The sequence below is a fragment of the Corapipo altera genome, unplaced genomic scaffold (assembly GCF_003945725.1).
Source record: "Corapipo altera isolate COAL_440 unplaced genomic scaffold, ASM394572v1 1, whole genome shotgun sequence".
Lineage (NCBI taxonomy): Eukaryota > Metazoa > Chordata > Aves > Passeriformes > Pipridae > Corapipo > Corapipo altera.
The window spans coordinates 5,848,774-5,876,356 of record NW_020884873.1 but is presented as its reverse complement, the minus strand read 5'-3'; the positions used below and the strand labels follow the sequence as shown (position 1 = coordinate 5,876,356).

Genomic DNA, 27,583 nt, shown 5'->3' with positions numbered 1-27,583 from the left:
TAATGTTTAATCTCAAGTACACCAAACTTTCTTTGTCACAGCTCTCAGGACCTTCTTTCCATCCTTGTAATTCAAACCTCAGAATCAGAGCTCACCACGAGACCTTTCCCTCTCCAGACCCCATATGTCTAAGATGTGTTCAAATCATATTTGTTTTTCCTCCACAGCACTTCCAAGTCTGCATGTCTCTCATAATCAGTTCTCCTGAAACTTTCCTCCTCTCTGGCCACTTGAGCTGATACATCTCCTCTTTCCAGCCTGCTCTAAGGAGAGTCAGGTGGGGGTCCACTCACATTGTGCAAAGAGAGGCAAAATTACTGGATTACATTTGATTTTAGTTTTAAGAGATTCCCATTCTTGTGCCAAAGGTTTGTGCCTCTCAGCTGCAGCATTACGTGCAAAATCTTACGCTTTGCACAACTAAAGGGACATTCTGAAGGACATCCTAAAGGTAAATTGCTGTAAGGAGTTCCCATGCACAGCTGCCCACCTCTGCCCCCTGACAGAGATCTCACTGTGGTGGTGCTGTACCGGCTGCCCGTGTGGCTACGTGTTGTCTGGAGAACGGGACCTGGTGCAGTGGATGAGCACCAGGGGGAGCAGGAAAGACAATAATTCTGTGACAATTTTTTACCCCTAGATCAGTTACCTGTTGTGTTTGGAAAACAAAGGTAATCATCCTTGTTCTGAAAGAACCCATCTCTCTAGATGGCACTGTGAACCCTTGGAGGATGATGACTGGGACCCTGGGGAGCTGAGTAGTCTCTAGTTTTCCTGGCTCCTCCTGGCATCGCCCCACCTAGCCCAGCTGGTCAGTCTGTCTTAAACATGGTTTGCAGCCCCTACCAAGCTCTTTTCAAGCCTTTCACCCCTCAGTATTTCCTATGCTGAGACCTCTAATAAGGCTGAGTTACATGTCAGCTTTGAAATGGAAAAAGAATCCACTGACGGAATCAAGGGAGTGGATTCTCTGTTCGTTTCCATTTGTGAATTACTCTGGGCTTGAGTTCTGCCCTACCTGTGTGAACAGGTACCAAAAGAGCTCAGTCTGACACCAATCAGTTTGTCATAGTCCCCTCTCCCCTGTGATGGGTACAGGAAAAGGCCCTTTCAGTGCCTGGGACTCACATTCCAGGTCAGCGTCCTCTCCAGTGAGGAAACGGATCACAGCCTCCAGCTGGCTGAGCTTTCGGTGGTCTGGATCAATGTCGGTGATGCAGTAAATCCTGGTGGGAGGGGAAGAAGAAGCAAGGGTAAAGAGAAACCACAGTTAACCAAGTGGTCCTGGAAAATAATAACTGCAAAAAAAAATTCAGCAAGAAACCTGGGTTTGCAGAGATTTTGCCACTGCTGCATGGTGTGTCCATTCAAAATCTAACAGTGTAGCTGTAAGTCAAACCCTACCAGTAAACCAAACACCAATTAACCTGACTGCTGAGCTTGGTAGGGCTGCTGTTATGGTCTTCAGCATAAGCTCACAATGCAAAACAGCTGTCCCAAATCCTCTCAGCAGTTCTCTGTATTACGTGTTGTGTAAGATGTGTGCATGTGCCTATATAGACAATAACAATGTGATGGAGAGACCTGAGAAGCAGAGGGTCGTGTGTAACATGAGTAAGACCAGACCAGGAGCAGAAAAAATGAGAGACAGAGAAACAAAATGTGAAATGAGGAATGATCTTGCAGTATGATATGGTGACAAGAAAATCTGTCCCAAGGGGACACCACTGCAGGAGCCTCTGGACACAGTTTGGGGAGAAGCAGAAGAATATGCTACAAATGCTCTGCATTATAAAAGAAACCACTCTTCTAATCCTGCTTCCAATTTTGACCACTCCATTGTCAGGAGAGGAAGGGGTTATAAGAGAGAATTACAACTCATAAAGGGGCTGAAAGGAGTGATTTATGAGAGAAGTCTAAGAGAAATTAATATGTAAAGTGTGTAAGCTGACACACCAAGTCAGGAGTAGAAGAAGGAGAAGTCACTGCTTGTGTCTCAAATGCGCTGCCTGTGAAACTTAGCAGTGTAATGAGAGGTGAGAAGAGGTGGAGGGCTTCTTGAATATAGTTATTTTGGCTTTGATACAGACTGGGTTCATGTGACTGAGTGTAACTGAATGTTGGGTTCATGAAAACCCCAAACCTCACAGCAATAAATGGAAAGTGCCATGCTTCACCCTGTTTCATATCCAAACCAAGCAAAACTGTAAATTCTGCTTGCTATTGAAACAGGGGTCATAAATCACCTCCATGTTCACTAGAAATTAGGTCTAGGCTCAGTTCAGAAGAATGCCAACCAAAAATAAGCTAGGATTTAAAAAAGCATTTCAATCTTTCACCAAGCTTGCAACAAAATTTCCTGTCAGCTCTGACATACTGTAGGTCTTGTAAAACAATTCTGAGCGACATGAGGGGAAAAAATAAGTCTGAGCAGAGAAGACTGAGGATAAATCTCAGATGTTTGTTAGCACAGTAATGTGCCAGGTCTTGGTGGGATCTCCCAGAGGAAGAGGTGGAACTGAATTGCCTGGAGACAATCAGGTACAGTCCCTGAAGAGCGCTGCTTTTTCTCTAGGCCACAGAGGGTGGTGAATGCAAGCCACATTGCTGGGAAGTTCGCCCAAATATCGTGACAAAGTCCTGTGTCACTGACTGGATTTCCTCCACTTACCATTCATTTGCTAAAGACAAGTCTGGTTGGAGCAGGTCATGCAAACCTGAAAGCAGATAATACATGGAATATTCAGTTAGGTACCAGCCAGATACAGGCTGTGGAGGAGAAGTGAAGTGGTGAAGTTGAGAGTAGCTGCCTTGTCCCTTGGGACAGCATGGTGCTTTCTGATTAACCTACCTTCTTCCACCGAAGTGTTCCCCAGCAGAATGTACTCCCCGTGTCCCCTGGACAGCACAACACCCAGGCTGGAGGCAGGAGGGAAAACAGAGGACTTGTCAGCAAGGAGAGGTGTCATTCCTAAACATGACGCTGCATTCCCTGCAGTAACAACCCTTAAAGACATTAACTCCCTCCACAGCTATTAAAGAAAAGAAAATCATCAGAAGAGGATTAAGTGAGATCCGATTTCAGCACAAGAGGCAAAGGAACCTGTCTGTAGAGCTGAAATGAGGCATTTCTGGTGATAATTTTTTAGCCAACATTGTAGATTCAGGTCAATGATAACATTACTCAAATCTGTGCCAGTTTCAAATCATTTCAACTGGGAAAAAGAAAAACCAACCCACAAGCAATCACACACACATGCTTTGCTTGATTTGTTATTTGATTTTTTATAATTTTCAGTTTATAACAGTGTTGTTTTTTTTAAAGCCATACACCAGAACATAAACCATATTCAGTGGAATGGAAAATTGAAGATGTCTTATTTCTCTGAAACGAAACATGATTCACCTAAGGCATAGCTTTTGTATTCTGAACTTCAGATAAATCATAATATTCCTTTTGAGTTGACCCCAAACAATATTTTGACCGCTATAGGAACAAAGAAGTCAGTTATTCACACTCTTCTGCTCATGAATGGTAGTCAGTTTTATGAAGAAAAGGGACCAGTCTGCTGTCCATGATTCATGATCTTACTTCTGATACATTGTGTTGATGTCACACAGTCCTTGCTCACCTGAAGGGTGTGCCACTGATGTCCGTGAAGAAATAATCATTGGTGAGGAAAAGAACTCGTTTCTGGAATAAGAGCAGGAATAAGGAAAGTGAGAGACCATCTGACAGACCAAGAGCATAGTGGTGATGGGGACCTGGGATATATGTCCCCAAGGCTAAGCCAAACATGTACACCCTGCTAGGGCTGGCTGGAAGCAGGGATGAATGTGCAGTATTCAGCATATCCAGCTCTTTCAGGATCCAAGCAGCCACTCTGTCTTTCCAACTAGGGCTTCAGTTAAACCTTTCTTTGCTCTGGGGCTCCTGCACCGGTTGCAGGAAAGGGTGGGGGGAAGCTGCCCTCCTTCTCACACCCTCCAAGCCAATGTGCTGGGGCCCTACTGCTCTTTTGCCATACACAGCAACCTTGACAGCTTTGCACATCATCATCATCATCATCATCATCATCATCATCATCATCATCTCCAGCAGGAGGGGGGCTCAGTGGGGCAGGTAGAAAGATGGCAAACCTATCCACTGTGTGTGTGGGCAGCCGGGGCCAAGTCTCCCCACTCCTCTGGGAAATTCTAATATTCCTGACCTTTGCTTTCATGCCAAATTGGGACAAAACATTAGCATATTCCAATTTTGTTAAAAAACATCAGTAAAAAAAATTTACGTTTTAAATATGGAAAAAAAAGTGCTGATTCAAATCCAAGCCGTTTTGATTCACGTGCAAATATTTTTTTCAGACTGACATTTCAACTGAAGACATTTCAGATTATTGAAAGCTGCTTCAGAACTTCATCTGTTTGCCAGACTAGCCTTTTCCTGTAGGAAAGTGTTGATTTCAGTGGAACTCTTTTCCAAAGGAGAAAAGTTTTTGGAAAGTTTCTGTCCAAGCCTCATGCCAGTATATGAACCCTAATATGTTTAAAATCCTAGACCCAGCCTGAAAACGAGGTGAGAGGATGTGTGTGGGAGACAGGGGAGTGAACACAGAAAACTCAGTGTTCCCCAGGGAGAGCTGTGCCTGCTCTAACCTGCTCAAGCCGTGCAGCAGTGGAAGTGGAGCGAGGCACAAAGGACCAGCCAGCTCCAGCTCCACAGCCAGCACCGAGTTTGTGCTTATTGGGCTGATGGGGATGGGGGATATTTTTAGGTGAGGAGGTGGCAGGTGGCTCAACCCCTTCCCTCCTCTCTCTCTCTCTCTTCATGTCTGGCAGCTCTATACTGCTGAGCAACAGGGTCTTTTGCTGTGCCAAGATCACACAGAATCACAGAATCATTTAGGTTGGAGATCTCTAAGATGATCGAATCACCACCTTGTCAACTGGCCCAGAGCACTAAGTGCCACATCCAGTTGTTTCTTGAACATCTCCAGGGATGGTCACTCCACCACCTCCCCGGGCAGTTCATTTCAATGTTTAATAACTCTCTCTGTGAAGTTATTCCTCCTGCTGTGCAAGATCTTCCAGAGTGCTGTGATACCCCTGAAGAATGTGGCATGGTGGTGTTTTGAGGTGTTACAAGAGCTATTAATCCTTCCTTTTGTTGCCTGCCTGATCTGATGGTGGAGGCAGGGAGGCATGGAGAAGAAGATCTGGCCACTACCTGAGACCCTTTCCTTTAGTAGGACTTGTCCTGCTCATCCTTTGCTCCCTGACCTGCCCCTCTTCTGCTCATGCAACCACTCAGCACCTGCAAGTTGAGGGAGGGAGGGCAAACCTCTTTTTGGGCAGGAGGAGAGAGTGGGTGGCCAGCCTGCTCCAAGACAGCTGGAGGTATCACCCCTTATCCATGGAATGGAAGAGAAGCAGAGGCACCCTTGAGCCAGGCAGGGCTGAGGATAGTCAGACAGGACTTTGCTATACAGGGAGAATCAAGGGAGAAGAGCGTGGGCACGTTGGCACCATGATAGGATAGCTCACTACCATCCCCTGCAGCCTGGGAACATGAGTATTTCCAGTTTTGGTTTTGTCACTGTACTAGGTATCCAGTCCTGGTTATTGCCATTACCAGTGGTTTGCCACAGCTCCTACCCCTGTCCTCACCCTTTTGCTTTCACAGTCACAACTCTTTTGTACTCCAGCTGCAAGCAAAGACATTTTTGCCACTTGATCTCTCTAAAAACCGCCTCTTGTATTTGTTCCTTATCTTCCCCTCTCTGTCTCACTCTGCTCTCAGTACCTTCCTGAGATCAGCCTGGGAAATCAGTGTTTACGTGGCTGACAGAATAATTTCTATCTCTTCATTCAGGCCTTCTCTCTGTAGTCTGACTGCCTCCTTCTCTTTGTTTCAAGGCTCTGTCAGCACTTTCTTTGTTTCAATGCTGATCTGCTTCATCAGCTGGCAGGGTAAAATTGGGAATTGCTGAATTTTGTTTCTGGTTCCCACCGCGTGTATTCCAATAGTAGTAAAACTGTCACATACTTCAGTTTCCTATTGTGCTTCATAAGGCTTCCAGAGTTGCAGAATGAAACAGGTAATACCTCTTTACCAAGGCTACTTTTTGCTATCTTTCCCCCCCCCCCCCCCGAGTAAGGGAGCAGAAAGATGTCTCTAAAATATTGAACTAAAAAGATATCACTGGATGACTCAGAAGAAGTGTTGTTGAGGGTGCACAAAAAGGTTAAGCTAGCAAAATAAGCAATCTAGACTTACAAATAATAGAATTTGCTTGAAAACCTTGATTGCTTTTCTGACAGAATAACTAAGGTAGAGGAATGAAGGAAATAAAGGACATGCAATGTATTTGGGTTTATATAAAGCACTTGAAACAGCTTCTCATGAAATTTTATTCTAAGGAATCTGTTAAAGTGGGCTTAAATAAGATATGGAGTGAGAACCAGCTGCAGCATTGTAAACAAAAAGAGACAGTAAACAACAGGCCATCAAGGGAAAAAGATCTAATGAGAGGAACAGACAGACTCTGCCTTAGCAGCCCTTATGTACAGGGATCTGTAAGACAAAATAAAACAACATTTCTCTGCATACTGAATAAAAGCTGCAACAGACCTTAAAATTAGAAAGGCTGGATGAAGAGGAGGAGTGGGTTTCATGTGGAAAAATGACAACTGGAAAAAAATAGCGAAGAAATACAGAAGTGAAGGCGGCAGTTCCAGTGGAGCTGGGGGAGGTAGAAAAAATTGAAGGGACAGCAGAAAGGAGATTTGGGGCTCCTTTTTCAGAAATATAATATTGCAGAAAATAGATGCTCTCTAAAGAGCATCAGGGAAACAGAACTCTAATTCAGCAAAGCTCTAGTGCTTGTGGACCAGAAATGATAAAAGACATGAAGATAACAAACACAATGGCTGAATTGCTTGGACTGAAAAATGTGCAAATATTTCAAATGTAGATGTTGGCAATGCCCGGGAGAAGAAAGGCAAAGGCATTGACAGGAACCTGAGAGTTGTAAACACCAAGAATAGAGAGAGAAAATGTAGTGACAAGATCTAGCAGTACAACCATTCAGAGGAAACAAAGGGGTGTCTTCATTAGGAAGTGGCACTATTTTCAGCAGTGGCTGTGAGCAGTTTGTTGGAATTGGTGCTGACTGTGGCTTAGCATGGGAGCAGTTCAGCCAGCCACTGAAAAAATTACTCTCTGTAAAGGATGGAAAATTTTCCTGAAATATGGAAGATTTCTGGGCAGTGTAACTTGCAGGACTCTGGAATACTTCCTAACAGGAAATGATGAAAGCCAAAATCTTTAAGAGAGTTAAATAAACCTGAATGAAAAAGTACCAGTGAACATAAATGTACAAGATAATCTTGCACTGATTCCAAGGGAAGATGTATAACCCTACCCTAGAGCTGGTAGGGAATGTTCAAAAGTCTACATTTCGCTAGGGCTTTTCGTAAAACATCTGCAAATATTTGCATAGAAATTTAATCCTGGACCTGGATAAAGGAAATCATATTCTGACAAAGTGAGGGACAAAATTTTCATGAGAGGTTTTGGGTAGGGAAAGGGAGTGGCAAAATAGTCTCCAAACGTCTTTCTGTCTAGGTCAGATCTGCGTAATCTTCCCTATTCTAAACTCTTGAAGATCTCTGATTTCATTTCACAGCCCTATAAACAATGAACAACATGCTTTTTGGCTTTGCCTGGAAAAAGTAGGGGGCTGAGAGGCATTTCCAATAATTTCCTAAGAGCAGAATATTGGTAGGTGTAAGGAGCACTTCTAATGATGCTTTTTTAGATGTCTTTAGCACATGCGTTACATATGTGTTGAAACAATAAAATCCTCACACTCAGAAATGCTGAGCATTAAAACCACATCCTTTGTGGTTCTTCGGCATCCACTTCCCATCCACTCCCTTGTGTGACCTGAACAGAAGGATAATTTCTTACCCCTTTGTCCACAGGGACCTTCACATCCATAGAGAGGTAGCCTGTTTCCCCATTGATCATGGCAGTTCTCAGCTGCAGAGGTGAACAAGTTTAGTATTAGTGTCTCCAGGCAGGACAGGACAGGAATTAATAGAGTCACTTGTCATTAACATACAGTGGCTGGCAGAAAGAGTGACTGCAGCTTCCCTTTCCTTCCCAGCTCTTTCTTGCTTCATTTAAACTGAAAACCTGTTCTCAGTGGTCAGAATCCTTGTTCGGTCAAGCTGATAAGTGACACAGAGTAGTAATGGTTTATGCTGAAAGCCTGTTGATATGTCTTTTTAGCACAAAGAAAGGATGTGGAATCTATGAAATTGCCAGTCTGAGTTTCAGGCTTCACTGTTTGGCAGCCAGAAAGTCATTAGCACAGTGCTTTGAGAGCCTGGAAGAGGAGACAACTGAGAAACTCACTAACTCCCCCAGACCGAATCCAAAGCTCTTTGACATTTTAAAAACTGATTTATAAATTATAGGCTGTATTCAGCACCACTTCTGAGGTGCAGCAAAGCAGCTGTTTAGCGCAGCAAAGCAAGACTGTATGTCAGCAGGGTAGGCAGTGAGAAGACCTCTTTATTCAATCCAGTTTCCAAAATTTAATTTTTGCGGTGACTCCCAGCCTCTTGCAAGAAAGAGCCAGGAAATTTTTCCACAAGTGCAGAGGCTCTGACTTTAGATTCAGCCTGCCAGAGCATATCAGCCTATTGCTTCAACCTGGATAGAAAAAATAGGTGGGAAGTAACTTATTCATTCACACAAATTGTTTCCTTACTTCCAGAGACAGGCCTCCATTCAGGTGCTAGCCAGTCTCAACTGCATTTGCTTTACAAGGCCATGGCTTTGTTTACTATGGCTGTTTGATGTGGGTTATTTACAGACCTAGAATATAAAGCTCATGTTTCCCAAGGCCCACATCTTGGAAATGAAAACATTGACTGGTACTATTACTCCTTTTTGGCTAAGAGTGTTTGACCTCCTGCCAGAGCCACGGCATACTCTCTGTTCTGGTCTGACAGCCTGCAGCATTCGCTATGGGTTCTGGATTTAGAATCATGGAATATCCCAAGTTGGAAGGGACCCACGAGGATCATCAAGTCCAACTCCTGGCCATGCACAGCACAGCCCCAAGAATCACACCGTGTGTTGTCCAAATACTTCTTGAACTCTGTCAGGCTTGGTTCTGTGACACTTCCCTGTTCCAGTGCCCAACCACCCTCTGGGTGAAGAACCTTTTCTAATATCCAACCTAAACCTCCCCTGACTCAGCTTCATGCCGTTCCCTCAAGGGCCCCCCCTGTCACTGCTCACCAGAGAGATGGGATCGGTGCCTGTCCCTCTGCTTCCCCTTGTGAGGAAGCTGTGGACTGCTGTGAAGTCTCTTCTCAGTCTCCTTTTCTCCAGGCTGAACAAACCAAGTGAGCTCAACCACTCCTTATATGTCTTCTGCTGTAGACCCTCGACCCTTCTCCTTTCCCCCTCACACTACAAATACCCCTGTGTTGCTTCACAAGCAAGCCCAAACCCTTGCTGCTGCCTGGCTGCAGATAGTACCATTGTGCATCAGTTGGTATTTTCCAGACAATGCCATCTTCCCTCTACTAGATTTCCTTTTAGCAGCTGGCTGTATTACACATCATTAGCACTTGGGCATATTTTTCCAGTCGGAATTCGCCGCTTATCAGTGTTGCTGAGATTATACTGCAACTGATGTTGAGTCTGTCATTGATCTAATACCATAGCTACAAATCCAAGTGTTGAAACGTTGGCAGCTTTCTGCTGCAGTGGGTGTATCTTGAGAGTCTCTAGACTTGCTGAAGTCACACTGCAGATATACTTCACGTCACTGAATGTCTCTGTACCCTCGGTGACTGCAACCTTTCTTTCTTCTGGAAGGTGCAGCAGAGAAACACAAAGTGGCTTTGTTATTCATGCCTGTTTCATGACTTTTTTCCCCCGTGGTTAGTTTTATTCTGACTGCCTATGGACAAAAACCTTACATGTTGCATTGTATTTGCATTCAGGTATCAGTTATTTGGTCAAACAGGAGCCTGCTAGCCAAATAAATAGGAGAGCAAAGCAAAGTTCTCTTATTTCCTGGATTTTTTTTTTTTTTTTAACAGCAAACTAGGTAAAGAGGAACAGCTCTAAAAGTGGCTCCAGTGAGAGAAAAACTACAGTGGGAGCAGAGCTTGTGTAAGTCATCAGTGAACCTACACAAAGCCATTGGCAGCTAGCATCTTGGTGGTCCCACTACATGTAAACCCTCTTATTTTGTCTTGCTTTCCATGTTTCACACCCAGTTCTGCCGTGTTTTCTTTCTCAATTTGCCACTCTTCCCCTTCCCAAGTTCCTTTGGTGTACCCTTTGTACTTGGCCTGCACTAGTGGCAGTGGCTACTTTGATCCTGTTGCTGGTCAGTTTGTTTGTCCTACCTGTTTAAGTGGATATCTATAGCATCAGATCCGTTTATCTCAGCAGTCTCTCCTGTAATCCAGAAGCATCTGTCTCGCAGCTAATTCTGTCTTACTCCAAATTCAGTTCTTATCTTAGTAACTTAAGTATCTCTTTTCTCCTACTTCTTCTGAGTAAAATAAAACCAGTCACAGAGGAACCTCACTACCTTCTCATTTTATCTAGGTTCCTAGATATGCAAAGCAGTAATGTGCAGCTATTAAGATGCATGCTCTTTCTTATCTATCACTTTTTAATAATTTTTCTCAAAAGACAATAGAAAAAGTATTTTCTAATCTTTACCCTCTGGTCAGCTATTATTTTCAGTGCTTCTACACCTATGCAATAAGGTGATTTCTGGAAATTTGTTTTTCTTAAGTGTCTAAGTCCCTTATCCTCTTTGTCTAGTATTAATGGTAACTGCAAGCTTTAGACTCTTCTTGAATGCACTTTCTTCCTTGCTGCAGATCTCATTACTTGAGTGGTTTCAGCTATATCTCACATCCTGCATGTATGGGTAACATCACAGGACACTGCCACACTCCTAAAGCTACCTTGGATTTGTATTAAGGCAGCATTTGGGCCATGTATGCACAGACTGGCTCCGTGGAGCACCCTCCAAAGTGCTTCCTTCCTCGTGCCAGCACTTTCCCTCTTTGTTCCTTGTGAAGGTAAACTCATACTGGGATGGAAGACAAACACTTTGTAGAAGAGTTTCATCTTTTGGCCTCTTTTAGAGCACCAGCCTCTCTTACTCAGAGCCAGTCAGGCACAGAAAAAAACCAGGAGTGCCCACTGCTCCCCCATACCTTCCATACAGGCACACCAAGTAATAGAAAGAACTACAAAAAAGGCTAAATTCACTTTCTGATACTCACTATTTCCTCCTGGTCTTCCCATTCCACTTCTGAGAGATCTACACTGTTGTAGTTCGGCTTAGGCTTCAGTTTCTTTCCTTCTTTGTACTGGTGTTTATTGAAAAAAAAAAAAGAAAGAAAAAGAAAAAGAAAGAAAAAATACCCAAATAAGTGGCTAGATAACTTTCTAAACCAACCCTTTAAGAATTGGCTGAAAAATAGGGATGTCTCATTTATTCTCTGACTAGGAAGGCAGCATTTGTGCAGGTGCCTTATTGGTCCTATGTCATGTATTTCTTTATACAGGCAGTGAGGGGCTAGGAGAGTTCAAGTGGGAGAGGTTGATCCAGGAAGAAGGCAGGAACACAGGTAAACTTGCAGGTAAAGGCTATGGCCTCCTACTTCTAAACAGATCAGTGTAACACACTTGCCTCCAGAAAATCAGTTTTTTCCCTGCAGCTAAGAGTATAATCCTGTTAACATTATAACACCAGCAGGAGATCCTTCCTGACAGGAGTTAGGCTTTGACTCCACTGAGGGTAGACTTTTCACCTAGAGCTAGCTGTAATCTTCCAGGTGAGGGAAAAGGTGTGAAGCAGACCAGGAGAGGTCAAGTTAAGGTGGAAGGATAAAGCCTAGCCCTCGCCTAGCTTTGCCTTGCCCTGTCCCTTCTCTTCACATAACAAAGGAACTCCCTGTGCCAGTGGTCTCCCTTTGCAAAGCTGCCTTTTTGAAGACAGCTGCTGTGAAGCCCTATGGTGGCACTTTCTCTTGCTGGTGACCACACTGATGCTCAGAGCTGTGTGCAGGTAGATTTGTGCTGAGCAGCACATATAAGAAATGTAAAATCCCTGCATGCCTGGCTATCTGACTAATGAGGCCAGCTGCGTGTTTGCAAACAGATGGGTGGCCTGGAGCTCCCAGTGGCACCACGAGGGAGAAACACTGTCCTTATGTCCACTCCCTCAAGTCCCAGGAGGTGTTTGCAATCTACTGGTCTCTGAATGGTCTCAGACTCACCATGTTACTAAGATTGGTGGTACTGCACCCCGCTAGGCTCAGAATCCTAAAATGTCCATATCTGCTGGGTAGTTATTACTGGGGTGTTACTCATGCTGAATCTCCTTGTAGGAGATATGCCTGAGGAAGGGGACCTGTTCCTGCAGCCTGGCAGTAAAACCTTGCATGGGCACAGATACATGTGCACCCACAGTACAGCAAGTGCACACGAATACAGCCCTCACATGCAGTCCTACAGAGAACAGAGAGGCAGGATACCCTATGCTACATACCCATGTGTGTACATATATACATCTGTGTACGTGGAATTTATTTCTCCGTCCCTCTGGCCCCTGGGTGCCTGTATATCAGAGCCTGGTAGCCTTCACAGCTCAAAAAAAAACCCAAATCAGAAAGACCCCTGAAAGTCTCTGTTTTCAAGTCAGCAAAGGTTCTCAAAGTCACAGCTATACATACCAAAGGACGGAGGTCTGGGTGTGAAAGGATGTAGCCGTTGTTGGTGTTCAGAAAGGCGTATCCATGGACACCCAGCTGAAGAAAGAGGCGTCAGAATAATTAGTGCTTTAGCTAGAAACATGTATAATGGGTACCACTGATAGTCAGAAATATTTTCCTTTTGTAGGTATTGACCAGCAGAAAATAGGGTCCATCCCAAACCATTTATCTCCAGATCTCTGACTGCTCTGCCCAAGCAGACTCACTGTGCTTGGATGCACAAAAGGATGGACAGGTAATTGGTTTTGTGTACACCTTCAGAGGGAGATGCCCCCCTACAGTCTGACTGTCGTCATGGGCAATCACCACCCAGAGGCAGACTGAGCTCTCCACAGCAGGCATAGCAGAGCCACTCATAAAAACTGCAACGATGGGGAATGCTGTAAACAGCCCAGAAACAGCAGTGACAGGTCTGTGTGCCCATCACTATGTGTGCAGAGCAGTGAATGAACAAGAGAGTATGAATCTCACAAACGGCTTTGGCCTTCAGAGGAGCTCTGCATTATGTTTCAGTGTTGGCAAGACCAGACCTAGCCTAGGCCAGTTGTACAAGCCTGTAGTCTTAAAATGCTTTTTAAGGAATAGCATAGTCTAACAAGAGCAGACACTGGCTGACCTGATCTGCAAGAGATTTCCGAGAGAGCAATTACTCAGCTCAAGCCCACATATAATACAAATTCCAGCTAAAAATCTGCAGATAGCCTGTGCTTGCCAAAACAAGAGGTGTCTCAAGAAAAACAAGGATGTCTAAGGTTTCTCTCTTCAAAAAAATGTTGCAACTTTATTTTCCTATAGAGACAATCCTGGAGGGATAACAGTAGGAAAGTGAGGAGGTGAGTCATTTACAATCCGTCTGTGCATTCAGGGAATGAATTCTGTATTTCACACATCTCGGATCAAAACTTTGGACTGTCTCTATGTGAAGCAGCTTTTTGTAAAGCACGCTTGGCTCAGCTCAGCGTGGCAAGAACAAAACCAAGACACTGGAGCAGCAAACTTCTTTTTTGCCTATTAAACCTGATATTTCCCAGCCAAGTAAGCATGATCATTAATACACAAGCTCTTGAGGGCTGGAACTCTGGAACTGGCCCTTTTGTAACCTATATTCCAGGGAATTTAAGTTGAGGATCCTAGGTTTCTAAACTGCTTTGGAGTTGGAAGAGCTTCTGGGAAGATGTGTCCTGCCTTCGATGTAAAGAAATTCAAATAATTTTTTTCTCCTTCCCTGGCACTGCTTGGAGGAAAGAACTGTGTCCCTTCTTGGGCCAGAAGAAAGATTATTGTGACACCTGGCCTTTGAGTGACATGGAGAGAGGAAGATGAAAAGGTATCAGTCTTATACAGAAAATAAATGTATAAAAATTGAAACTCCTGCACAAGGTTCCCCCAGGCCCAAATCATCCAGCTTTTGCATACTGAATGCATGCACCCTGACACTCCTAGTTCTAGGATTGCCTGAAGGATCATTTCCTACAGCTTCACGTTAATGGTCTGCTGTGTATCCATGTCTGGAAGCGCCACAGAAATTCATAGCTTCTGACAGCACTTTCAGTCCTCTGAGCCTTTAGCAATCAGGTTTTGGACAACTGCCTAACTGGTAGTAGTTTTCTGATAGTTGTTTAAGAGAAACTGAAAACTTGAAATGATGGTTCAAATTTCCTCATTTCATGGTGGTCCTTGGATGTGCTTGTTGTCTCCTGGTGTGCAGCCTGACTGAACAAAGGGTCAGTGCATGGAGTTTACATCAGAAACCAAACTAAACAGTGCATCTCTGGAGGGATTTCCTATGAAGGAACATTTTTTTTTTTAGTTACACTGAACATAGAGTTAATGGAAAGCTTTGTGACTAACAAGTCTGGGGATCATATACTCCATCTAGGTACAGCAAAAGTGAGTGAGAGCCAACTTTCTGTGCACTGTCCTGCCAAAAAAATCTTCATGCTGATCTGGAGAAAGAAATCTCTCTAGGTATGCCAGAAGAGTTGGCTCTCCATAATCCATTCAGCCCTCACTTTTTCTCCTAAGAATATTGACAGTGAAACCAATACATTTTTTGCCAGCTGGCATGGCAACTCTTGTCCACTGGGAACTGGATATAAAAGTTTAATTCCTCTAAGATAGGCTGTCATCTCTGAGGGATCTGAGGTTGCTGACCATCAAAATGCAAAAGTTCCACAACATTTTGCCAATCCACTGGATCATCCAGGTCTTGTGATCCTGAAGCAGCAAAGAGCTTCTAGTAGTGAATTTCACTTGTGCTACATAGAAACCACACATCACCACATCCAACATCTCTTCCTTTATGCTCATAGTTTTTCTTACAGGCAGAGAAAAGATTTTTCAGTCATGCCCATGAGAGAATGACTAATGACTTTGCTGTGCAAAAGAACAAAAATTGCATTTTCTGAGTCTTACCTTATACCGTGGAGCAAGTTTTAACAACTCCCTCAGTGGTACATCAGAGCCCACCACACCCAGAAGAATGCCATGGGATCGCTTTAAAACAAAGGAGAATCTATTTTCAGAAGCAAGACCTGGGTAGTTTTCTACCTGAAAGCACATCATCTCCCTACTAAGTCTCTCACGTATCCTCTCTAGGCTTGTGTGAGTACCTTTATTTAAAATCAATTAGCATACTTCAAAAAGTCTAAAGAGGTTGTTCCAGGGTTTGTGGAGAGGAGTATTTCTACACAATACTATTCAGTACTATTTACTATGATTCAGAAGCAACATAAAATCACTGAAAACAAGTTTTGAGGGCAAACCCCTGCATTCAGTATGTGTAAATAACAATAAGGTCAAGACAATCATGCAACAGAACATGGATTGGTTGACAACTTGGGTCAACTAAATCAAATACTGAATATAAAATTGTTAACCTAGGAAAAAGGAATTCCCCCTCCTCCACGATATGGGAAACTGGTTGTTTAATAAGCATTATTAATGTAGCATGATGGAAAAAATGACACACAGACTCCCATTGCACCACTGTGCTAATACAGGCTAAGGCCAGCCCCAGGTGGAGAAGGCAGACAGTTGTTTGTAAGACCTGGATGAATAGTTTATCCCTCATACAGCAAAGGAAAGATACTGTCCACCATTTTAAAAGGATGCTGAGAAACAAGAAATTGTACAGAAAAGAGTGTCTAAAGGGTTTTAATCCCCAAAGGAAATGCCCTTATCAAATACGTTTAAATAGTTCAGCCTTTTTATCTTATCAAGATAGACAGGTTTGACTTTATGTCAGTATAGAAGATGCTTCCCAGGAGAACATACCAAAGGGTACAGGCTTTTTAATCAAGCAGAGGAAGCCATTATGACAGGAAGGTGAGGCCAGACAAACTGAAAGCAGAATTGAGACACCAGTTTTTAGTGGAGAGTGAGAATCCACAATGGAGAGATTTGGGGCTGGATGCTTTTCTTCAATGGCACTTTTGCCAAAACAGGTTATTGGACTCGTGAAGGACCCTCTGTGTGAAATGTAAAGATCTGCAATAAAAGAGATGGACTAGACAGGGTAATGATCTCTTCCAGCCTGAAATTTTAGGGTCAATGAACTAGGCATATTTTGAAAATAAAAGGGATAAAATTAAGAGAAATGTCATATTTAAGAGGTATTTTGAAGAAATAGCATTCAGAGGATGTGACAAGCTATCATTTTGACAGATAAATTATCAGCCATCCGTCCTGCCAGAGGTCTATTGCACTTCTGAATGGCTTTAAAACCCTGCAAAGGTCCACTGCATCCTGTCACTTCTGCTGGCAGGGAGGAGAGCAAAGCCCACGTTGCACTCACCGTCTCATTCTTCTTGCTGAAGACTGGCATGGCCACTGTCGTCATGAGCAACAGACTTTGAGCCTGAGATGCAAAGAGCTGCCACAGAATAATGGAAAGTGTGTTAGCAAGTGCAATAACAGAGATAATACAAATGGAAGGCGCTGGAATTCCCAAGGACCCCAGATGTTGATTACAATTAGCCACCTCCTTGCCTCCTCCCACACTTCTCAAGAAACAGATGGCAGCACTTTTAAATACTCTGTATCCAAGAGGATCGTGGGGTGGATGCTTGCTCGTGTGGGGTGATGAGGATGGGATGAAAGCCAGTGAAATGTGTTGAAGCAGGAGAAATTGAAGGGTTGCTTTAATGAAGAAACAGGAACCTGTAGAATTGGTGGCACAATTTATAACCACCATGTGTTAGGAGTGTAGACATGAACACTTATGCAACAAGTGTAAAAGCCACCAACACAAGGAGCACAGAATGGAGAAAAGCAACACAAATATGAGCAAAACCACAGACAAGGTATTGTCTATATTGTTAACATATGAATACCACAAATGAAAAACACCACAGGCAAATATTTAACAGGCACAAATACACACAAAGCCTGCTTATATATACTTGTTACCCAACCATCTAAGTGTAGGAAAAACAGAGACAAAATCATGATCCAAACAGATGCAACAGAGTGAGCTATCTCTATGAGGGATACAGGACATGCACATGTAATGGGGTAACAGATGCTCCCAATTCAACAGAAGACAGATGCTCTAAAAACACACATGAAAGGAGGTAAACAGGTAAGACACATGCAAATGAGTCTCCCAAACATGCCAAGCTATCAAAAGAATCTAATCCTTTGTTGTCAGTGACATCCCCCCCTTTTATCTCTCATTTGGCCAAGTAAGCAGCAAGGCAAGAAACGACCTCCTGTCTTCATTACAATATGTACTGGGAGCCATAAAGGAGCCAGTCAATAATCAGTCACTTGATGGGGATTTGAGCCTCATATCTTGAGTTACTATTCTGATGATTTTTTGTGGAAAATTCCCATTCACAACAACGCTCACTAACACACAACAAGTAAACTTCCCTGGCACTTACTGGACATATGGAAAAAGAGATCAGGCGAACTAAGCTACTGCACAACACAGACACCCCTACCTACTCTGAACCAGCAGCACAGCACAGCTCCCCAGTACATCCAGCATTTCCTCTCCTCCTCTTGCCAGTGCAAGAGGACTCTTTCAGTGCTGTGTCCCCCACCCCCCCAAGATGTACAGACCAGCTGTGGCTGTGAACACTGGCACTGACACACCAACTGGCACAAGGGGAACAGCACGCTCACAAAACACAGGGGTGCAGTTACCTCCTCAGACTGTGGCAGCTAGTGAGAGACATGGATGAACACATAAATGAATACATAAAAGGAGGAATGAATCAAAGATGAGAGAGTCTGGGACAGAGGAAGAGAATGGCAAGCCAAGACACAAGGCAAGAAAAGAGGTGCAGCAAAAAACACGCAGCAAACAAATCCCTGTGGCTGCCTTGGGAAGTGTGACCCCATACAGCAGTGCCAGAGGTGGCAAGCCCGCTGATAAAATAAACTTGCTGGGTAATTAGTAGCATTTCTGGAGGTTTTGCCTAGTACATTCAAGTACCATGTCCCAGCTCTCAACTGGCAGCAAAGACATCTCCATTTCACTCTCCCAGAGCTAGTGTGCCATGGTTGCAGCCTCAGTGGTCAGATAGAGCAAAAAAGTGGGGAATGGTCCCTCCCTACAAGAGTCTCCCAATTATAACATTTATACACCACGATGACGCAAGCCTGGCAACCTTGGAGGGCTTTCTTGGGGTTCACGTGGTGTTGACTGAGCACAGCATTGAGCACCACCATATGTAATCTGGACTTCCATGTTTCCTGCTACAAACCTAAGCACACTACCCCCAGTTTTACTCCAGCTCAAAGAGCTCATGTTTCTCACTGTAGATTTTAAACCTGAAAACTGTGTGTGTTTCCTGGGAAACTGTGGCAGACACCCTAAAGCTGCTGTTGTCCAGACTGGAGCCTGCAACTTCAGTCCCACAGTGGGACCGTGTACAGAAACATTCTCAATGTTTCTAGGAGATTCTTCTCCTCAGATAGAATAAATAGCCCTGAAACCTTAGGTTTATTTCTAGCAGAGGGAAACCTGACTTCAGATCATCTCTAGCTGTCCAGAAGTCAGGCACTTCTCTGGGGTGAAGAATCCAATGTAGGAAAAAAACTGTCTCGCACATAGAGGGCACAGAGAACCACAAAAGAAAAACTGTAATTTCCTCTTTCAGCAGTGTAAAAAGAGGTAGAGATGGAGACTGAGGAACATCATCTGTTTGGTGAAATGCAGAGGAAGGTTCCTTCAGTGTCATCTACTCCTTTGTCCTTCCCTTCACTCCTTTGAATTTCAGAGCTGCCTTAGCAATACCACACGATGACAGCACCTGCTAGTGGTCCAAATGTCTTCCAACAGGGCAGGCCTAAGGCAAAGCAAGGGACATTGGGAGTGCTGATTGTCCGGTCCTTTGTGATGTGTCCTCGGCCCTCAGGGCTGGGCACAGGACCACTGTGGTGACACGCCTTGCTAGCGCAAGGAAAGCAAGACCAAGCGTGCTTCCCCAGCAATCTGTACCTTTGAGAGGCAAGCAATATGCAGCTGGCTCCTGGTCTGGAGGAAATCAGTCTCTGTGACCTGTACCCTGAGCCACGGATAATCTTTCCTGTGAATAATCCTTTAGAAGGTAACCTGCTTTCACAGAAGCACTACTTAAGTGACGTTACGCCTGTGTGATTAGTCCTGGGCGCTTGGGTCACTGCAGATTCAGATCTGAGGCTGCATACACACCTCAGCTCCGGGAGCGAGTAGAAAAGAAATATTGTCTGTATCAGCAGAGCCAGGGACCAGTAATTTCTGTCCGTCAGCCATCTCCCGGTATTACATAAATTTCAGGGCTTTATTTAGATTCTGATACACATAAGATATTTAGATGGGAAGCAGGGTAAGTTATATGGCTAACATACTAGCTGTGTACCTAAGACCTCTGCCAGTTTGGCCCACAGGCCCTGCTGTTTGCCGACTAAAGGCTCGTGCTGTAGGTCCTTACCGCGCTGTCCATGTAGGCCTCAGTCCAGATAATGTCGTGGTCGTGGTTGATGACCATGGGCCGGCTGAGCACGTGTAGGTACTCCATCACGTTCTCCTGGACATCCGCCAGTGTGGAGATCTGAGTGTAGTAGCCTTTGTGGGGAAACAGAGGTTTGAGTCACTCTGCTAACGCATCCTCCGTATTTTCACGTGAGCGTCTGCGCAAAGCTAGAAAACTAGGTGTCAAACACTCTGTCTACCCAGTTTACAAAAGCCTTGACATGCCTTGTATTCACAAGCTTCTGTGGGCACACGTTTCTGTGGAAATCTAGTTTTGAAGCACGGACTCTGTTCTCTCAAAATACTGAAGCAATGCTCAAGGCTAGAGTCTTGATATAACCAGATTTATGCAAAGCAAATACACAACATTGCATTGGGTCTTGGGCAAAACCTTTCACTACTGAGGCTGCCTTTGCTCCTGAAGGCCAAACATATGCAAAGTATTTCACCAGCCTACTTGCTTACCCTGAGCTATTTTATATTAAGACCAAACTCCCACCTTTGCTTCCAGATTTTTTTCCAGCACTCTTCAGTCTGCCTAGCTTTACATCCAAGGATGGCGACTACTTCCATCTACCCCATGGAAGCAAAAGATAAAAGTGCAACTAACCTATTTCCAAGGCTTTGTCCCTGCAGATGGACCTATAACAATCTAATGCTACAACAGGGAGTATAGGGGAACAATATATTCAAGTTATCAGATGGTCCTCAACACTAGCTACTTAACTGGTTAGAGATGCTAACATAGTATAATGCCATGAGGTCCCTTGTCCTGCTTCTCACCACCTGGATTGATTGTACTTGGTATAAGATGGAATACGTCAGATGGATGGAAAACTTTCCTATCACTAGGGAAACACTGTCATGTGAAAGGGCTCATGTTCTGATAAGCTTTGTGATTTGGAAACAGACTTAGTGTGCTTGAAAACAAGGACCATAAGAGCTATATAATGTGTTGAAATAGAAGAACCAAAATCAGGGAGCCCTCTGCAGAGCTCAAGTGTGGCGAATAAGAATCCAAGTGCAAAGAGCATATTTTTGTTATCTGGTTATTCAGAAGAACCCCATTCTGACATTTTATGATGAACCAACAGCACTACAAATTCCCTGTCACTAATCTCATCGCTGGAAATACAATCTGAAATCCAGGGTTTTGTTTCATTTAACAAAACCTAAAAATACTACGTGTAATTCAAAGTGATAATAGATGAATGTTTGAGCCTTGAAAATCCCCAGCTCACAGACATTCTGCAGGTCAGGAAATCATCTGTCAATGGTTTTCAGTAGAAATGCCTCCATGCATTTCACAGTCTGCTGGAACCACTGCTCAGACTGGAAAACAGCTGATGTACCCAGCCCCCAGCTTCAGTCTCCCCTTCCTTTTCCTGTTTAAGCAGGACACTGATGTAGCAAACACTACTGTCTCCAGGCACACTGAGGTCAGGTCAAGCCCAGGCACAGAAAACTTGTCTCCCCTCTTTCTTCCTTTAGCTTTGCAGTCTCTGATAGGACTAAATTGACTTTTTAACTGGCCCCAAATGCATAGAGGTGACTCACCTACTGTGAATGGATTTTCCTATTCATGTCATTTAATGCCAGTTAGAGAGAATATTGGGTTTGGGGCGGGATTAACAAGATATTCTGGTGCCTCAGTGAAAACCACTGACACACAAAGAATTTGGCCAGGATACAGGGGTTAACCCACAGACCTCATGAAAAATGCTGTAAAATTTTTAAAGAGGTGATGTTTGTTTTACATCTCAGCCAAAAGATGTCGGGCTCTCTGACAGAGCTGTAGACAGATTGTCAAAAGCCAGCAACTGGGGCACAATAAGCACAGGGACTTAGGTGGACTACAGCCAGCATGAATCTCGGTCATAGTGTCCCTTGGCACCGTGACAGGAAAATGTAGTGGCTCAGCATGGAGGACTGGTGTTAGCTGGACACAGGCACACTTCATGTGGACTAGCAGGATCTGCTTTTTCCTTATGTTGTCTTCCAAGCAAGGGCTCCTGGGCCCCAGCTGTAGTGGGTGAGTCCTAGCGGGGTCCAGGGCCCTGTGGCTGCAGTCCACATGTGACGTGTGTGATGGGGATTGGGGAACCATTCCCACACAGCACCTTTGTTGTTGCAGGCAATCCATTTCACCTGGGGGGCAAAAGTGACCTCCCGTCCAATGAGGTAAGTGAAAACCCGGACCTGGGAACAAGACACAAAGATAGAAGAATTAGTCTGTAATGTGCTACCAAATCCTGAGGTTTGACATCCTGGGGCTGAGGTCTGACATCCTGTTACACACTGGTGTGAGTGCCTGTTTGTGGTGCAAAGCAATAGCTCTGCTTTCACACAGAGACAGGAGCCTCTTGCGCCATTTGTTTTGCATTTTGCGGGCTGGAACTTAATTTCCAATTACAACAAGCCCAGAAAGCCAAGTAGCACCCAGCATCATCTGAATAACAAGGCAGAAGTGCAAATTCTGCTGGATTTTATGATAGCAGCTCTGCCAGGCACTCAGCAACCACATGCAGAGAGGTTTACAGCTCACAGGAATCCTTTACCCAAGGGAACAGCTGGCTGCATGAATCATTTAGAGAAAGCTTTACCATTTCTCTTGTGTTTGACCACCAACAAAAGAGCCAATCCTGAAATAAACTGCTTTAACAGCCCCTTGCTCTGGTCTCTTAGTGGGCTTCTCTCTCCCTTTGTGCATTGCTGCTAGCTGGGAAGAGGTAAACAAATAAATCAGGAGGGTTTAGGATGAGCCGTGGCCTATTCCACTTTCACAGTCAGCTCTGCTAGTATGAGACTGTAATTACAGACCTCAGAGTAAACAGGACTGGAGGGCACCTAGAGAGCTTTTCTGGGCCATTCCCTGCCCAACATAAGAACTGCTAATAGCCAAACTTTCCCAAACAGGACCAATTATAAACAGTCCTGCACTGGATTAAAACTATTTTCATAAAAGTGTTTTGGTGCTTTGTTTTTTTTTTTAATTATCAGGTATTCAACTCAGTCTTCATAATGCTATCAGGAGAACATTTTGGTTGTCCACACCTTTAGAAAATGAAATGTATGAGAAAAACCTCTTTACTGACCTGCAGATATCCATTTGTAATCCTACCACCTTGAAAATCTCCGCAGCAGGCTCCTACCTGGCTGCTTTGTTTTGTGTTTACAGCCAGGTGCTCACGGGTATACAGGTGTTGGAGGATGTGAATGCTCAGCTCTGCCTGATATCCTGACTTGTGCTCTTCTATACCCACCATAGCAGGATAGCACCTTTCTTCTCCCTCTCTACTTATCACTTCCCAGACAAACCTTCCGATCTGGCCAGTTGTATTTTTCAAACACGGATTCATAATCCTCCACTGCTCCGTCGGTGATCAGCATGATGGCTTGGTTACACAAGCCTCCTTGACCAGCTTCTCTGAACTACAAACAGAGAGGAAGAGCATTAGTTATCCCAGCTCAGGCTGCTTCTGGGTAATTGCACTCTATTTATTCACAGTGGGCCAGATCCTGACTTCCTCTTGCAAACCTCACACTCAGAAAGAGCTCTGCTTAAATAAGGGCTGTGTTCGAGCTCTGCATATAATTTTTTTATTTATACAGCCCTGCCTAGCACATGTAGACATGGGAGGCTTTACAGAAGTAAAATAATGAGGAGAAAATAAGTGTTGTGAAGGAAGGGTGCGATTCCCTGCTGCTTCACATCTTGCACAGTCGCATTCGTTTATGCAAAACAACTATAGATGGACCATAAACACTGCAATTCTGATTTGACAGCAGTAACTGTCACTTTTTATGGCAGAAAATGTGAGAGGAGTAGGAAATCAAACTCATTATTTCAGGGTAAATACATCAATCTGCCAAAGAATAGCAGAGAAAGACATGAAAAGCACATGAAAAAAGGACACTACTGCCACCAGAGCTGAGAAAGGTTGTGGATGGGCCAGATAGAGAGTCCATACACTGTAGTGACAGATGACCCATTATCTGAGCATAAGTGATATTTAAGGCAGAGCAGAAGTACAGTGGGACTCTGGTACAAACGTATGTGCTCCCAAGGGCACCTGGAGAGGTGTTGAACAGATGTGCTCTTGCAGGCAAGCCCCTCCTGTTTTTCAGCCAAGAAAAACCAGCCCTGGAGCACTGCTTATCTCCTGCTTCTGCATGCAGAGCCATTTGCCCCTGATGCCCTCAGGTATCCATCTCTAGAGAGCTAAGTGCCTTATCCAGCACCAACACAGGTGCTAACAGCCACCGGTGGAGGTAGTGGAGGACATCCAAGGTACAAAACCAAGCAGCCACTTTTCTGAGGCTCCCAGCTGGGTGTCAGTATGTGCTTCTCTTTGTTCTGCATCTCACCACTTCTGTGCTCTGAGCAAGGAAAAGTCTAATCAACAGAGGAAGATACAGAAACTGATGTAGAGTAAAAAAAATACGGAAAGAGGGAGAGATGACAGCTCTGCACAAGAGATTAATGAGAGGCAATGGCAGGAGATGGAGAGTATACAGGAAACTAACGGAAGGGTGAGTAAGGTTATATCAAACAGCAGCAATTTTAAATTGGAAAGGATAGTTATATCTTACAAATGAGGAAAAAGACATCCAAGTGGCAAGATTAATAGCATAAAAAGAAAGCAAGCATTGGATGGGAAAACAAAAGCTCAGAGTGTGAACTGGGACTTTTTGGGTCTTTTAAGGTTCAATTCACAACTCCCCTCTGTTTTGGTCATGCTGTGTTATGACAGTCGAATGTTTTTACCAACATGAATGGTACTGTAGTTCCACTGCAGATCAACATCATGTCCATCAATACCTGCAAGCCAACGCCAAGTCCAGATTTCCCCAGTAATTTCACCAATTCCTACAGTTACCTCTGTGATTGTCCCTTGTTATGAAATTATCAAGTTCAGTGCTAACATCACCATAACATCACGTTCTACCACCTCCTCTTTCGTGTCATCGCAGCAGCACATTCAGAGGGGAGACAGACAGTACCTCTGCTGCTGTGGTCACTCCAACACAGCCCTGGGGATCTCCCATGTCCTTCTCTACGGAGTCCCCAAGGTCTGCCATTTCCAGTTGTCCAAAAAGCTGCTATACTTTGTACCATGGAAAAAAACTCAATCAGTGTAACTTGATTACAGGGTAATTTGAGCTTCAGGAGGGGTCAGAGCTCACGTGGATCCTGCTCAGCAGGGAGACTCAGTGCAAAGGCTGAGGGTGTGCAACAGGGACAAGCACAGGATGCCCTTAGGTGAAAACTAAGGGAGAAAAGGAGGTGACAGCCACATGGGATTCTGCTGAAGACCATCAGGTACGAAAAAGACAAAGAGCCTCAAGTGAGCTATTTCTAGGACAGAGATCAACTGCATGCAGATTAGCAGAGAACAGACAGTGTGAGTGTCCACCAGGGAGGCACGAGGCTGCGGTGGTGCAGGAGATGCTGTCAGAATGAGGCTCAGATCACAGATATGCAAACCTTAGAGTTACAAAAGCAGCTTAATCCAAAATGTTGCAATCTGCAACGTTTGTTTAGATTATTATTAAATTAATGCTTAATTAAGGTCACCCACCATTTCATCAAACTACTTAAGACATCTCTTCGTGAAGCTTATTTCAGATTTCATAATACTGAGATACTGAGAAATTAGATGCTGCATCAGAACTAGCAATCTCCTAATTACAGGAGAAGATGGTATTTTCAACAGGGAAAATGAGATCATCAGTGTCATAGAAATAGAGATTAAAAAGACAGATTTAGAAAACAAATGAACAAGGAGGTAATCCTTGGGTTTTAGGTCCTTTTGTGACTGGTTGCAGCTGTAGCAAATGATCTGACAGCATTCACATCAAGCTCTCAGCATAATTCCCTTCTCTGACTGAAGTCTCAGGAGCGTGAAAGAAGGGGAGATGAGGGATATGTCCACAGAATAGATGTCTAAAGAAATGTGGGCTAGAGCTGGATCAGAGAAAAAGGCACGGAGCTACATGTTCTCCTAAAGAACTTTGGTCACGTTTCCAGGACTAACAGGCATGATCTAATTAATTCAGGGTCACAGTCTCCTGTACTCCCTTGTTTGTTCATTGCCATTTGCTCTGCAGTTATAACTGGCACAGAGTTGCTAGTGAAGCAATAGAAACCCTCACCATCGCTCAGAGATGTGCAGGCACACGTGCTGATTATGTACACATCTGGCCAGAGGACTGAGCAGCCCCTCCTCATCTCCTCATGGTCTATTCTTATGCAGACCTGCCTCTAGAGTGGCCTCCAGAACTACTGAAAATTCAAACTTGGTAGAAAGTATCTCATGGGTAGAAAATTAGCAGTAGAGAAGGAAACAGCCAGTGCAGAAGAAATGAGAAATTAAGCAAAATTATAAGAACTGGTGAATAGGAAATCCTGAGATTTGCATATCTTGAAGAACACACTGTAAAAATCCAGGTCCAAAAATGCAACTGGAATCAAGAAAAAATTTATAAATGTTCAGAGAAGAAGCAAAAGAGGGAGTAAAAAGAGTATGTTGCCAGCTGATAAAAAAACAGAGGGAAATGGTCAGACAGAGATGCTTTATAGCCTCCATACTTGATCATCAAAAGGACAATACTGTAATGGCTGGGTACCCCCTGAAGTGATAAGAAACAAGGAAAAGAAAGAAAGAATTACAGGCAGGGTCACAAAGTGGTAGAGTTAAAGAGAAAGCTAATTGAAAACATATGAATAATCTGTGTTCAGCATGAAGGGAAAGAATTGCAGAAAGTATAGCTGAACTACTTGCCTCATGAACTGAGACCTGACTGGGACTGTATGAGATCCCAAAGGATGAAGAGAAGCAACAGAAAATGTGTTACAAGAAGGGGGGAAACTAGATGGGTAAGTTGTCCTTAAACATTTAGCACATTGCTAAAAAAGTTAGTAACACAGTTGTGAGTGCACAAATGAGATGCTTCCTCACACAAGTGGAGCATAAGAGGCCACAAACTTTTAATAACTCACATCAGTGGATGGATTCATTCTTTTCATAGCACCAGTTTGCTCAAGCTATTCAGAATTTTATGCCTCATTGAAATCCAGTTTGTTACCAGTTTTATAATATTTTATCACCTGTAGTCATTCTGAAGAGATCTACTCAGTTAACTTGAACTTTTTTGTGATTTCTGAGGTCGACAGTGAGTCAAGGCATGATTAAACCAGCTTGGTGTTAAGGGAAGACAACATTCCAAGGTGGCCTTGGAAAGCTGAACTTGGCATTTCTTGTCCTCCACAGAATGGGTAAAGCATTAGCTTTCAAAATACTAACTTACTCTGAGTGGGTTCTGAGAAAGGACACAGAAGTGTCACAGATTTTCATAGAATCATAAGAATACCAGGTTGGAAGGGGTCCCTCAAGGATCATCTGGTCTATCTAATGTGCTATCTAATTTTGAAAGATTAATATGTAACAAATATATGAATATATTTATATGTCTCTCTTAGGATTGGGGGGGTGTTTGCCTATGTATATGTGTACATACATATGTACCTTGGAAAGACAGTCAGTGGCTCAAACACCAAACAGGAGGGTGGATACTGCCTGGAGAGGGGTAATGCAGAGACAGATCAGCTGGATAGGAATTAACAATGTGACAGTGTCTGAAAAAACATAGCTGATGTCTTACACGTTGTGTTAAGAGGACTACGGTGTGTAAAACAGGGAAGGCAATTATTCTGCTCTGCTTAGCACTCGATAGCTCTGAGCTGCAGCACTCACACATTGTTGGGAGCGTGGTGTTTTAGGGAAGACA

General features: G+C 43.9%; 1 protein-coding gene across 1 annotated transcript in view; it reads right to left on the bottom strand.

Annotated features, from left to right (window-relative positions):
* CACNA2D4 (calcium voltage-gated channel auxiliary subunit alpha2delta 4) overlaps positions 1–27,583 on the bottom strand; it is a 128,929-nt gene that overhangs the window by 75,974 nt on the left and 25,372 nt on the right. Inside the window, exons 11-23 of the mRNA XM_027668482.1 lie at positions 23,111–23,224; positions 21,913–21,991; positions 19,752–19,885; positions 17,980–17,997; positions 16,625–16,702; positions 15,244–15,324; positions 12,790–12,864; positions 11,335–11,421; positions 7,970–8,041; positions 3,633–3,694; positions 2,852–2,919; positions 2,672–2,717; positions 1,129–1,226 (exon numbers count right to left, since the gene is read on the bottom strand). Coding sequence (XP_027524283.1) covers positions 1,129–1,226; positions 2,672–2,717; positions 2,852–2,919; positions 3,633–3,694; positions 7,970–8,041; positions 11,335–11,421; positions 12,790–12,864; positions 15,244–15,324; positions 16,625–16,702; positions 17,980–17,997; positions 19,752–19,885; positions 21,913–21,991; positions 23,111–23,224 — 1,012 coding nt within the window. The remainder of the gene's footprint in view (positions 1–1,128; positions 1,227–2,671; positions 2,718–2,851; positions 2,920–3,632; positions 3,695–7,969; positions 8,042–11,334; positions 11,422–12,789; positions 12,865–15,243; positions 15,325–16,624; positions 16,703–17,979; positions 17,998–19,751; positions 19,886–21,912; positions 21,992–23,110; positions 23,225–27,583) is intronic.